This window comes from Branchiostoma belcheri, unplaced genomic scaffold (genome assembly GCF_001625305.1).
Source record: "Branchiostoma belcheri isolate BF01 breed outbred unplaced genomic scaffold, Haploidv18h27 scaffold66, whole genome shotgun sequence".
NCBI classification, from domain to species: Eukaryota; Metazoa; Chordata; class Leptocardii; order Amphioxiformes; family Branchiostomatidae; genus Branchiostoma; species Branchiostoma belcheri.
Window position 1 is genome coordinate 106,690 of NW_017804309.1, and position 13,942 is coordinate 120,631.

Consider the following 13,942-nt stretch of genomic DNA (forward strand, 5'->3'; position numbering starts at 1 on the left):
TTCTTTCTTCTTCACAGTTATTTTCATTTCGAGTTCCTTCATCATCAGCCGGATTGTTTTCTATTCGTCTATTACCAATACTGTGTATGCTAAAAGCATATTCGTGCTTTACCGTTTACGCCTGTCAGGGAGGTTACATATTATATGTCTTTCTAGTTGTGGTCCGCTTTTCTTCTCTCTTTGTCTTTCCCCACTGCATCTGCTTGTAGTTTCCATCAGTCGTTTAGGCACCTTGTTTGGAAACCACAGTACAACGAGCCGACACCGCCCACCTGACTAGCTTGGAGATAAATTACAGACTACTGTATTTTTCTCCCACTTCTGTGCCTTATAAATTATTCCGTGGGGAACTAACGCTATCACGTGATACCTGCGTGACGCCAAGTGTAGGGAGGGTGTCCTAGAGAATAAACGCCAGCGCTAGTGCCGGAAAAATAACATATTCAAAATCTCGTGAGGTTTCTTCCACTCGTTTCTTCGTGACCAACATCAACCCATTCAATTGCTTTATACTTTCCTTGAATTTGATGTGACCTTGTGTCTATAGATCGTAATTACTGTATGGACATGGCGAATAAATTATTGATACGGATACCGCGCAACTCCTTACTGAGCCTCCAGAAGCAGATGTCAGGTGACACAAGCGTCCCTGAAATAGCCGGCCGACTCACCGCCCATCTCGTCGTTTTCACCTAGTATCATTCCGCGGAAGATAGTAAGTCCCGAAATCAATCGCGTCTTTTAGTCCTTTTTCTGGACAATAATGAAAACGACTTGGCATTAGTAGTATTGCAGTTTATTATCTGTTGAAATTGTAACAGTAAAATTGATTTGATGGCTTATTTTTGCGCTGCGCGTAGGGTTTTACAGAGAGAAGTGATGCACGTCGACTGAGGCCTGAATTTTTGCAGCGGCTTTGTCACATGTTCATTTCCTTCTCTCACATGACCTCTTGTTTGGCCCCGTGATCAGGCTTTCCTTCTACCTGGAAAATTTAAAATCCGAACTTCAGGACACATGGATATGCTAGATCAAGCCCTGGACTCCAGGTAGGTTGGGTTGGGTTTTGCTCGCGGGGGATGGTTTGGGCCACAATGGCGTCTGGGTTGGCACAACAAATGTTGCGGAGCGGGAATCTGGGAAAGGCATATTTGCTGTCTACCGAGGAAGAAGGAGAGAGGGGACTGGCTCGGGAAAGTGTTCGGGGGTGGAGAATTCACCACAGTTCCGCGGGAGATGTCCATGGGACGCGCCTTGGGACTGACGATCGCGGGGGAAATGCACGGCGGCTCACGCCCGTCCCGGCCTTCGGGGCAGACATGCATATGAAGCCGACGCGCCATTGATAAGGCCCTGGCGCGTCGTGGGGCTTCGATCCAGGGGCCAGGCGGCAGGGAGGGAGGGGGTGGGGCCACGGGGATGGGCGCCTTTCCTGTGGGTCGTGTTCGTGAGAAGATGTATTATTTATGCCACTAAGGACTAGCTTGTAGGACACCCCCGTTGTAGCAATCAAAACAGGGCAGATATCGTAACGTTTACAATAAATTATGAGTATGTTTCACTTTTGCATAACCATGACACAGTACAGAGATGCCCACTCCTGTTGTGTGTTTATAGTAACTAAATGAGGAAATTTGTAATGGAACAGAGCATAGTACTAACGTTAAGTATCTAGTAGGAATCTAATCTATTAATGGATCTCTGCCAGGTGCAAAAACCGTAACGGCTAGGTCTGTAAAAGTGCTTGTTTGCAACATATGGTTAAATTCGATAATACTACTATAACAAAGGTTCAACTTCAACATAATAGTACATGTAAGTTGACATAGCAGGTGAAATATGCAGTATTACAAGCCCCACAGGTTTAAAGTCTGTAATTGAGATTTTCAATATCAAAGATTCTACATTTCTTCTACAGCCAGGAGAAGGGGCAAGAAGGAGAGGAGCAAGTCACAATCCATGCAGTGTCAGAAGGTGAGTCATGTGCCATAAGTTTGATTAAAAAGGAACCCAACACACTTAACGAGCATAGAAGTGGAGATCTGGTGTGCTCGGCTGAAAACATGAGCCATGGCATAATCAATCATTAATAATAATAAATAATTATTTTCAATTTTATATCTTTAAACTTGAATCTGTGTCATTAACAGCCAAGCATACCGTCCTCTGTAGGTGGTGAAACGGCAACAGTTACAGTAAATGCCTCTGATGACCAGACTGCTGCCGTGATCGCGGCCCAGCAGGGAGGGAGTTTCACAGACGGCAACATTCAGTACCAGTTCCGCACAGAGAGTAATGGACAGGGACAGGTAAGGAACCGAGTGTGCATGTGTGGTCATGGTCAAAGATCACGATCCCAACATGATTGTATAGACATCTTTGCAACATGACAGAAGGACCAAACCATGATGAGAGTCATTGAAACAGTGTACCCTCTGTAAGGCCCCTGTCACACATGCTTGACCTTCCCAAGACTTTGCCCGCAACCAAAATTAGCACCGGCTCTTAAGTACCCTGGAGTCCTAGACAAATTAGAATTTATAATTGCAGTGATGCTGACGTCATTGCTTTGTTTGTTTTTTTCCAGGTGACGTACAGGGTGGTGCAGGTGACAGATGCTGCAGCTGGAGACCCCCAGGCTGACACCTCCCAGGTGAATGTGGTAGTCACCTCAGGAAACTTTGTACCTGCTTCTCAAACTGTCACCCAGGTCAGGAACATGTAATGGCTTTGGGCAGCTTCTGCTTTCGTTTTCACAGCTTGCCACTTGTCAGCCTTTTTATACATGTCATGCTCTTCTTGTCATGGGCAACATTATAACAAAGGGATTTGCCAAAATTCAAAATCTTTCAAAACATTGTCCAAATGGTTGTCATTGCCAGGACTGTGCCATTGGTATTGATATTGGTAAAGGCATGCAGCTTTGTGATATTTCTGCTTGCTTATATATCACGCTTCAAAGCGGCTAGATTTTGTCTGCATTTTGTACCTGTAACAATAATTTTAAATCATTTTTACCCGAACTCTAATCACTGAAATGTAGTCCCATTTATGAAACATTTTTAAAATCACCTTTTACAGCAGGCGGTGATTCAGAGCCAGTTTGCCAATGGCACGAGTCCTTCCACCGTTACAGAGCACAATGCCGGGGAGACTCGGTTCACCTACTTCCCTGCTACAAGTGTGGGGGAGGCAGGGTCAACCCAGACTGCTGAGGGCACCACACTCACACAGACTGCAACAGGAGGTCAGTTGCATGAGAACTATCTATTCATCAACTCCTTTTATCACCATCTCTAGCACATCATAACCTACCAGCATATTGAAGAAAATTTTCGGCATTTGCTCATGAAATGCATTTAATTGCATAGGACTTTTTACCGGAGAATTCTCTTAATACTCACAGGTTTGAATCTACTGCAGTAGATCAAAATTGACCTTGAAGTTGTTGACACCTTACAGAGTTTATCATCCAGACAAGTGGAGCAAGAGAGGCAGTGACCACCACCCAACCCGAAAATGTCACTCTGGCCCAGCCAGCACAAGGAGGTAGGTGCAATTCATATTTTTGCAGTTTTAGAAGTGAAAAAAAGGCTTGTTAGAAACACCAGGCATTGTGCAGGAACTACTAAGCTGTCATTTTCCTTTAATTTCCTGTTGGATTTTTACATGACTGTACCAATTCGTTTGACATTTGGCAATAGGTGTACCAAGAGTTACCTCGTACAAGCCCTGAGTGCAAGGACTTTTATCTTCATGTATTTTGCAAGGTTGGCTTGCCTTTGTCAAACACATTCAATCATCTTTTGGTTTCATAAACCATGATGCATTCTGATAGCACCATATACATAATTCTAGTTCTTCACTGCAGTAGTATGTGTAGTCCAGCGGTTTGTGACCCTGCCTCTAGACCAAGAGGTTGAGAGTTGAAATCCCTGCTAGGGTAGACTAGAATTGATCAACCCACTTTTGCATTTGTAGTGATTGGCCAAGATGTACACCAGACAGGAGCACCAGGTAAAATATCCTCCCAGCTTGAAGACAAAACTTTGAAGTTTGAAATACAAGTCTAGCATGTAAACTTGTGGAAGGGATAGTATGGCTGCCTCAAAATGTGCCCAGATTTTCTATATTTGTTGCTTTTGCCCTTGGCAGAAGATTGTATGATATCTGAAAGCAACCTGTCATGAACTTAAAGCTACCATTTTGCATTGACTGTAAGAGATTGGTGTTTGTCATGCTTTTGTTGTGAAGGAAACAACATGTTAGTAACAATGATTCCACTTTACAAATAATGGTGTGAAGGAATGACTTTTGGTGACCACTCAAATTTGTTTCAAGCCCAAGTTATAACTACATAATTCTCAACTAACTATCAACTCTCACATAAAGCATGTGATTTGAGAATCTTCACTTCCTAAAACTACTAAAATGAATTATGGAAATGCTTTTCTGTCTTTCAGCCCAGCCATTACCCTGACTGTGCTTTGATGAAAAATACTGATGTGTTCTTTATATTCTTGTCCACCAGGTCAGTTCTATGTCATGATGTCTCCACAAGATGTTTTGCAAGGGGGAGCACAGCGCACCATCGCACCAAGAACACATCAGTTTAGTCCGTGAGTGTACAGACTTCCATGTCTTGTGCAAAATAACATGCCCTAGCAGTGTTGGAATTACCACCTGCATAAAGCAAATACTTTTAAAAATACTTTTAGATATTAGGAGATATTTCTGTTGCTTTGGACATTCAAATTTGTTTTAGCAATGGGAAAAGTCTCTCCCAAGACATGTCCTTTATCATCTAAATATTTCCCTTCATGTTCATTTTCTCACAGAAAAATGGACAATACACGTCCAGTTAGGGACGAAAGGAGAAGAGTGTCCCACAATGAAGGCAAGTATTGGTCATTTTCCTATAATCCAAATTCTCACCGCCCAGTTTTATTTGTCTGTCCTTCCCTGTCTTGTGAGGGTTAGGCGTGCTTCCACTTCAGATTTTGAGGTCTGATGGCAGGTTGCCAGCTATTTGAATTTGAAAAGAGACTTCTTGAGGAAGTCTGCAATACAACATCTGCTGTATATCCTAACTTACGCAGATCAGGTGTACTTATGGTGCAATATGTTATCAGGAATAGCTTGCCTTTAACAAGCGATTCTTCCAGTTATCTCAAAAAATCAAATAAGACATAACATAAGCACAATGTGAATACGCTATAAATATTCAGTTGTATACATGTTCATAATACATGTACATTTATATGTACAATTGCCAAACCAAAGGCTTATGCATAAGGGCAGAACCTGTCTTCCTATTCAAAAAGCTTCAACAATGGCACAATGTAATGAATTATTGTTTTTCTTTCTACAGTTGAACGTCGTCGTAGAGACAAAATCAACAACTGGATCACAAAGCTGTCTAAGATAGTCCCAGACTGTGCCCAGGACCATACGAAGCAAGGACAGGTGGGGGTAATGACATTTACTTGAACTCACAAGCTCATGCTTTGCTGTGGAGGGGGAGGGGGGCGATTTGCTTTGCCAAAGCCTAATGAAGACTGTGTGGCATCTGTAACACTAACATGGTGTAGAACTGCATCAGCATTAAATATGGAAACATTTGCATGCAAGTTTAGGAGGAGATTTGCAGTATTGACAGTTCAGTAGGTTTTGTTATGGACTTAGTGAAGTCTTTTATTTAGTTGATAGGACTTTTGTTATTCTGTTACAAATGTTTGTATATGACTTCATCTTGTGTTCTCTGTCATAAAGTGTTTGTGTACATTCTATGATAACTGTTACGTTATTTGATGATGTTCTTCCTGTGGATTGTTTACTCTTGGTCGAAGTTTGTGGTGGCGTTCTCTTGCTGTGCGGGTAGCGTTGTAGTGTTTTTCGTGTTGTTTCTCTTGTATCTTTTCACGCAGAGTAAAGGAGGCATCCTTGCCAAAACGTGTGACTACATCCACGAGCTGCGCACGGCAAATGCCCGAATGGCAGAGAGTCTGAAGGATGCAGAGCGCATCTCTGTGGACGCAGAGTTGCTACGGCAACAGGTTGAGGAGCTGAAAAACGAGAATGCGCTTTTGAGGGCCCAACTTAACCAACATGGCATTGAAGCTGTGAGCTCCAACCAATAGTGTGACCAGTTGTGTGGATTTTATCATGTTGTACAAAGGAGAGAATGGAAGTGGGACCTTTCCCAGGGAGCATCTCAGAGTTGACTACATACCAGAAGATGTTGTACCATACATTCCAATAGCAGTACTGTGCAGTTTCCCTTACTCCCAGTTTCTTTAGAGTCCCATGTCTGTGCTGTACCTAGTGTAAAGATGAGTGGAGAAGAACATATAGGGACCCAAAAAATGTTAACTGGTGAAAATGATTAGTGTAATCTTAGATTTAAGTTGATCAAAGCACCTCAAATGTTCAAACATACATGCTCACTTCCTCCATGTACTTTGAATATGCAGCTATAAGAATTGTGTGTTGCTGTAGCGGACTGGTAGAATGTGCTTGTGTGAGTGGGTAAGTGTATGTGTGATAGAATTGTGGTTCCTGCCACAAGTACTATTTGTGACAGAAATGCTCCTCAAACTAGTCAAAGGATTGCTGAGGACTCTTTCTCTGTCCAATGACTAGATCAACTAGTTATGCCAGGTGAGGCGTGGTTACCCTGATGAAGAAGCCCTCTACTATTCAAGTGTTACATGTGGAAATGCTTCCATTAGTTTGATTTCAGTATTCTTGATTGCTTCTATTATATTATTATATTCATCAGACATCACATTTTCTCATAGCACAGTCAGACAGTGGTCTTCATTCACCAGAAATGTTATGTGTACTTAGGACTCCAAATATGTTTAGTTTTGTACATGTGCAACATAACAGGAGTGGATGCTGAGCTCACTTAACTTGAATATTTGTTTTGAATAAAAGAGCATTCTTGTTAAGGTTATCCTTATGTATATAGACAGACACAAATATGGATTGACTTTGGGTGTAGTTTATTTACAGCTAGTATGTAGCTTTTGATTGTTGTGGTGACTGGTGAATATATGGGAAATAAAATGTATGCTCTTGTTTTTTTGTAGTCAAGGTAGCCAAGTATCGAAAGATAAAAAGTACCAGTGATATGCATAGTTGTTGGCCTCTACATTGTGTACATACAGGTATTGTAGCCAATCACACTGAAACAGTAGAGGGTTTTTTGTATATGTTGCCACTGTGATATGTTGGGTCCTTTTTGTATGCAGTTTTGTACCTCATGCCCCAGCAAAGTTGATACCCCATGCAATGATGAGTTAAGCCTTGATATCTTCTACCGGTAGTATTTGTGGGCGGACCAGGAAGGATAATGAAAAATGGTGTTGGACAGACAATTTGTTGCTATTTCAAATTTGGGAAGGAAACTGTAACTAAGCAGTAGTAATTAAGATATGGAACACTGACTTCAGTTTGTGTGTTTAACATTCAGCGTGTTAAGGTAACCATCTGGCTCCAAATTTGTTTTGGTTATGGAGTTAGGTGACTGAGAAGTTTAAAGCTTTAAACTACATGTAACATTGGAACATTGAAGCCTCTGTTAATGTTACATATTTACCAGAATGTCTTCATTAATTCAGCTTCTAAGGTCCTTCCTGGTCTGGCTTTGAGTCCTGTGGTCCAAACACAGGGAAACTTCAATAGGGGCCCAAAAGTGTATTGTTCATAGGTACCTGGAAGAAAAGTCTCAAGTCTATGTAGGATAGGTTTGGTGAGAAGATGTGTGAAGGAAAGCCACATTCGTATGTGCAAAAATCAGGATTTAAGAAGCACAAGAATCAGGATTATAGGACATGGTGTAAAGTAGCGACTACCATATTAAATGAGCAGAAATTTAGACGTCATGTGAATAAAGTGTTGGTATGTTAGACGACATGACAGTTGAAGCTCTCTACATCAGATATTCCTCTACTCTGTATGAATAGGTTAATGTGATTGATGTGTGGCAGGACGTGTAATCTATGAACAAATGGTATGTGTTTCTTTTTGTGACTCTTCATCAAAGTGTACATATTTTTGACAATAAAGAAAACCTGATGAGAAACTGACACCTGAATTATTTTTTCTGGTCTTTGCTATTGATTGAAGTTGTTTGTTAGAAGAGATAGATGACAAGGAATGAATGAGTGAACGTAGGCCATGCTGCATGTACTGCGGTAATGTGAATACCTTTATGTAGCAGAGGTCTCTGTGAAGACTGGATAGTAAAAAGAGCAGAGCCATAATGATTTACCTGCCAATGTTTTGTAGTCCTTGTCTGGATCCAGTTCCCACTGCTATGTGGAGCTGCAAAATGAGGTCATTGATGATACATTTATGAAGCTTGAGTACGGCAATCGACCACAATCGTGCCAAGTCAACATTGTATTGGTCGTGCGGTACTAAGCTTTCCCGCAAAGTGGCGTTGATACGACCAAAGGGCGGGCTCAGGCCTGGGCGGGCTGATAACCATGTGGTATGCGCACCCCCGCAATAACAACAAAGTGGACTGATCCGGTTATGGTAATTTGTCAAAATGGCGGCATCCAAGTTCGTCTCCGAGCCCACAACCTACAAGAATCCTGCTAATTTTGCCTTATAAGTTTCATTATGTCCTCAGTGGCGATGATAAGAGGAAGAGTAGGAACCGAGGGATCAGAAAACGTCGGAACGGAGTTGGCGCGCGATCTCGCCGCCGAACAGAAGGACCATCCCGCAGGCCAAGCCCAGGTGATGGCATCTCAACCTGAACAAAAGTCCGACTCGGGAGGGAACAACAGCCCTGGTGGGCCAGACTCCGCCTTGGCACAGCAACAAGCCGACATCATTCTGGACCAGTCAGGTACGGTACCAGCTTTAACACAGAGGGGGAAGCTGGGGAAGGAACTTGTGCTGGTTTACCAGCTGCTTGTGGGTGTTAATAGGAGGGAGGGGGGTAGACATAGTAGAACGAGATACTACGTACGGACACTTGCTTTGCTTTGTGGGTGGCAAACACTGATGACTCATAAATGATGTTTACTGTAGATGTTAGGACGGAAGGGAGCACCACGCCAAATGTAGCAGGATTACATCTATACTCACCTTTAAAGAAAGACTCAAACTGCGCAGCATACACTGATAATGGTACACGAAATTATTATGATGTACACAAAGTAACGTTAGTTCACATGGAAGATAAATAAGTTTACAAAGGGCTTTAAACTTGTAAAAGGTTATATACTAGTACTTTACGAGCATATTTTGTATCCAGCATTCATCCATATGTGAATGAAGCGTAAGGTCACTATGTTTTTGCTGACAAAGGAATTATCAAATGAGAGGAAATTAGATACAAGCACCTAGTCAGGATACTAGTAACTGTTATATTTTTCTCTATTCTAGTACTGACTAGAATAGGGTGCTAAAATTCCATACTAGTAATTTGAAATCTTTTACTCTTGGTATAACACAACAGTCACAATTTTAGTTGTTTAATTGCTCGTAATTGGGTTTCATTGTTGGCTAGACATTATGAAAGGCACTTTACATCTTACAAGAATTTCCTCACTCCACCCAGGTCTAAGACTAAAGTGGGTACCTTACTTTGGTTGGGGTTGGGTGATAAAGACACGGTGGTAACAAGTTTTTAACAACCAACTGCCCCCACACCCTTGAAACAGCTATTGGACCTTCACCTTTTTTTATTTCAACTGTTCTTATGGGAAAACTGCAGTCATAAATTTCAGTCAGCAATGTACACTTAGTTTCTTGCTTAGCAGCTAACGTTATGTGATGTTATAACTCAGTCTTTCCACAGAGGCAACTAACTTTATGAAAGTTATCAAATTTGGTATGGATGCATTTTGAAGAGCAGTACTGAAGGGCTCAGATGTCCTGATGTGGTATCAGTGGGGCAATGTTGTTTTGGATAGCAGCTCAATTGATAAGTCTGAATGTTTGCATAGGGTTTCTGCAACTCCTCCACTAAGTTCCAGTTTAAGATAGGAGTGGTATCATCAGGATAATGGAAAAATATGGAAATTTGTGAAAATATGGCCGGTAACATGATCCTGCAATTTGAAAACTAGGCAATAGTTACTTACACATTCAAGTATTATCGACTACAGGTGAGAAATACAGGTGAGAAATTATAATCTGAGACATTTCCAACAATATGCAATGATATACAACTGATTATTTATAGCCAACAACACTTTACTAAGCTGGAAGACTGTAAACCAAATTTTGCCTGTCTAGGACTTAGTAACTGTTACCACCTACATGTACTCCCATATATTTTGTACTAGTATGTGTCCAAAACTATTTGGGCTACTGGTAAATATAAACTGAAGAATGCTGAAGGTATACATCTAAGTTTGAATTGCTGTACATATGTCACTCACCCATTCTTCACATGCAGTCCAGACATTTGTAAATGGGATACAGACATCTAACTGTTAGGTCAGGAGAAATGTAGAAAATCATTGAAAAATCATGAGAATAAAAGTATACTGATGCTGCTACTGGTCAGTACTGTTATCTATTATGACATAAATCTTTACATTTACACAAATCAGAGGTCATTAAATCGTTTCATAAGATGGACATTGAAACCATAGACATGAAACTAGTCTCTGCCAGGCTCTATTTTTTTTCAATTTTTTTGATGGAAGAATACTAGTAGTAGAAACTAACCAAAAAGGTTGAATGAATAATTTGCCAGAGGAGTTAGTCAGCCATAGTATTAGAACTACTACTTGTAATCCACTCTGGTTGAGGAAATTGCTACATGTATACAAGGATGTAGCTCAGTCACCCTGCCAATTATATTTTGGCCATATTTTTTTCAATTTTTTTAAAACTCAATGGGGAGGTCTGGTAGGGACTTAATTGAAACAGCAGAAGACAGGACACTGATTTTCCTTAATCAAGTTGATGTTTTCCCTCATAGAAGCAGATCCTGATGTAAGGCCTGCCGTGAACATGTCCTCTGTTTCAGCTGTGAACGTGGCATCTATACCAGGCGCTGGGCTTCAGCAGGGCGTGGTTCCCGTCCAGCTCAGTCCGGGTGTGACCATCCTACCTGGTGTGGCGAACAATGCTGGCCTCATCACCAACTCTGTGGAACAGTAAGTCTGGGAAATCTCTGCTTGTACTAAGTTGTAGTAGATGGACATTCGGCTTCATGCTCACAAAACAAATCATGTGTGTTGCTATCCTAATGATACATAGCTAATGTAAAGGATACAGTTTTGTGTTCTGCCACACATAGACATTACGTTGTACACCCCCTTCTCCCTATGTGTCTGTAAACTGACAAGGTCAAGTGCTCCTTGTCTTCATTGTCATTCAAAGATTTCTCAGTCGTCTGAAATATGTCCTGGACTGAAAGCATGCATCTGCTTGTACATGTATTTGGTAGATTATATGTGCATTAGGAATCTACTATATTGTTTTAGATATGATGAAAACATAATACAAGAATGAGCAGTGTCTAATAGAAAGGTAAATATCTTTATTCTCATTGCTGCTATCTAAAAAAAACATTTCCTTCTTCTCACAAGATTTTATTGGGATTGCAGCTAGAGAATACAATACAATGCGGGCACTAGGCAATTTGTGGAAATCCTTCACAGTGTTATTGCCTGGGCACTTGTGCGTTGTTATTCAGGCTAGGCACCAATTATTACCAATAAAATGACATGAAATTTTACATTCCAGTGAGCAGAGGAGGTACAGGAAGAGGGCAGTGCATAATGAAGGTGAGCAGTGGTTCCTTCGTGTGGACACATCAATCATTAATTCTGGGGGGCTATTGTGGATGTGAGTGGCATTTTTGATGGGACGAGTTCATGTGCAAGACATGCAAAGATTGCTGTGCAATATTCCAGACATGTGGGAACATCATGCTCCACATTCACAGCTAAGAAAAATTGACCAGCTACTGCTGGATATGCTGTACATTCATTTTTAAGTTTGAAGCATGTAAAATGAGTTTGCACCTGTTTACCGTATTTGTAAGTTTGTACAGTACTGTAGTAACACAGTGGAAGAACATAGATTTGATGAGTTTTCAGTGAAAGGTAACTGCAAAACCCTGAGTTTAATAAAAACCCTGCGAACATGTCAAAATTTACAGTACCAATAATCAATTCTCACTGTGCCACACTCCATGCTAGTTGAGAGAAGGAGAAAGGACAAGATAAATGCAGGTATCCTGAGGATTGGAGAACTTCTACCATGCACACAGCAGGAGAAACAGGTTGTGGTAAGTTTCTTCCAATTATTTTTCTTTGCGTACGTGTGCGTACCTTAAACAATTATTCATCATGAATTGGCCTAAGGTTGTTTTCTGATGTTCTCCTGTTGTTTAACTTCATTAATTTAATTGTGTTTCCTGTCCAACTGTGACTTTGCATTGGTAGCTGTACAGCTACCAATGCAAAGTCACAGTTGGATGTGTCAGTCAGATATGGACTTGACTATATTCACATGAAACTGCATGTGCTGGCCTAGGTACAGATTTTCTCCCTAGACTCTGTTTTCTTATTGATTTTCCAGTTCAGCTTTGTTTTTTTCAAATCTGACCTAGACCAAACAAACAACATTGGAGTGGCCTAATGATATGGCATGACTGATGAGGGCTTTATTCCCTCATAGAGTAAACGAGGTATTCTTGACAAGGCGTATGACTACATTGTGAAGCTGAGTAAGGAACATGAACACATGCTGATGAATGGAGGGTCACCTGTGCAAGGTAAGCACGATGCCCGGCTTCTTTACATTTTCTTGTTCTGTAACATAAAAAAGGAACATAAAAAAGTATATGTTAAAAAACAGTTCCAAAATATTTCTCATTATTTCAATATTTGTTGCTATCTATAATCCCACCTCATCCCTAGATTGGATTGACACATGTTCAATTTTTAGTTGAAGTTTCCCCTGTACTGGATGTATTGTGTACACTGGATAGGTATTTCATGTGGATACCTATCAAAACACAATGCCTGTAACTCTCCAAGCAGATGTAGGGTAGGGTTCAGCTCAATGTTTTCTAATGCTTTTGAGGAGTTTTCTTTCTAATGCCTCAACTCAAAAACTTTAAAACACTGAGCTGCACATCAGCTGCTGCACATGATGTGTGCTTGAAGATTGAATGCATATGCCCCTAACAGTGTCATCCTGTTGTTTCAGCAATGGAGATCAAGAGACTGAGGGAGCAGATCAACGAGTTGACCGTGGAGAAGGACAGGTACGAGAAAGTGCTGAATCTGCACGGGATCTCCATCAGCCACGACCCCACCCTGATGTGGAAGGGCAAGACCAAGGCCGTCAGTCCCGTTGGGCCGTACAAGTCTGTCACGCCGCTGGTGATCCGTCACGTCAAGACAGAGAGCCAGCAGGTTGTGTTAGGCAGTCCGCTAGCAAGTGGACTGAACACACAGGCGAACAGTAAGGGAGGGGAAATCCCACTTGTGCAGACACCCAACGGGCTGCAACAGGCTGTCCACACAGGGATGTCTGGACTTCTGATGACGAAGCCAGCGGCTAGTTCATCAGTGGTTGGCCAGCAGGTCCCTATTGGTCAGACGGTTGTCAATCAGGCCGGAGGTCTGGTCAACCTTGTCCAAGTCCCTACGCCAGCTGTCAAAGTCTTCCCTTCCATTGTGGGGAGTTCAGCAGGGCCCGGAGCCCTTCAGGTCAACCCTACAGTCAACACAGCAAACATGTCGCTTGTTTCGCCACTGATGAGTGCAGGGAGTGGAGCGGTGCTCGGCTCGCAGCCCTGTGCCTCCACAGTACAGACCAGCATGGCAAAAGTACCACAAAACACAGCAGTTCAGGGTGCCATGGGACCCACTGTCATCCCAATTCTAGGGAGTGCACCGAGTGCCACTGTAGGTTCATCCCAGGCAATAAACACACCGTCGTCAGT

General features: G+C 41.9%; 2 protein-coding genes across 12 annotated transcripts in view; both read left to right on the forward strand.

Annotated features, from left to right (window-relative positions):
* Window positions 1–628: 628 nt before the first annotated feature.
* LOC109483818 (upstream stimulatory factor-like) lies at window positions 629–8,097 on the forward strand. Of its 8 annotated transcripts, XM_019786958.1 has the most exons (12): window positions 629–715; window positions 973–1,049; window positions 1,919–1,974; window positions 2,173–2,309; window positions 2,588–2,710; window positions 3,082–3,247; window positions 3,463–3,549; window positions 3,982–4,017; window positions 4,532–4,619; window positions 4,839–4,897; window positions 5,372–5,472; window positions 5,928–8,097. In XM_019786958.1, the coding sequence occupies exons 2-12, from the start codon at window positions 1,018–1,020 to the stop codon at window positions 6,138–6,140; spliced, it is 1,098 nt and encodes a 365-aa protein (XP_019642517.1). In that variant the 5' UTR covers window positions 629–715; window positions 973–1,017; the 3' UTR covers window positions 6,141–8,097. The 8 variants fall into 8 exon arrangements, with proteins under 8 accessions (XP_019642517.1, XP_019642523.1, XP_019642519.1 ...); XM_019786964.1 differs by lacking the exon at window positions 629–715 and having other exon boundaries at window positions 867–1,049; window positions 3,085–3,247; window positions 5,372–5,466; XM_019786960.1 differs by lacking the exon at window positions 629–715 and having other exon boundaries at window positions 868–1,049; window positions 5,372–5,466.
* A 437-nt stretch (window positions 8,098–8,534) lies between these two features.
* Window positions 8,535–13,942, forward strand: part of LOC109483783 (basic helix-loop-helix domain-containing protein USF3-like) — an 8,705-nt gene continuing 3,297 nt past the window's right edge. Inside the window, exons 1-6 of one of the 4 annotated variants that reach the window (XM_019786882.1) lie at window positions 8,535–8,866; window positions 11,006–11,135; window positions 11,728–11,768; window positions 12,186–12,274; window positions 12,667–12,763; window positions 13,201–13,919. In XM_019786882.1, the coding sequence (XP_019642441.1) occupies window positions 8,635–8,866; window positions 11,006–11,135; window positions 11,728–11,768; window positions 12,186–12,274; window positions 12,667–12,763; window positions 13,201–13,919 (1,308 nt within the window). In that variant the 5' untranslated portion in view covers window positions 8,535–8,634. The remainder of the gene's footprint in view (window positions 8,867–11,005; window positions 11,136–11,727; window positions 11,769–12,185; window positions 12,275–12,666; window positions 12,764–13,200; window positions 13,920–13,942) is intronic. The other 3 variants (XM_019786881.1, XM_019786880.1, XM_019786879.1) reach the window with 3 other exon arrangements.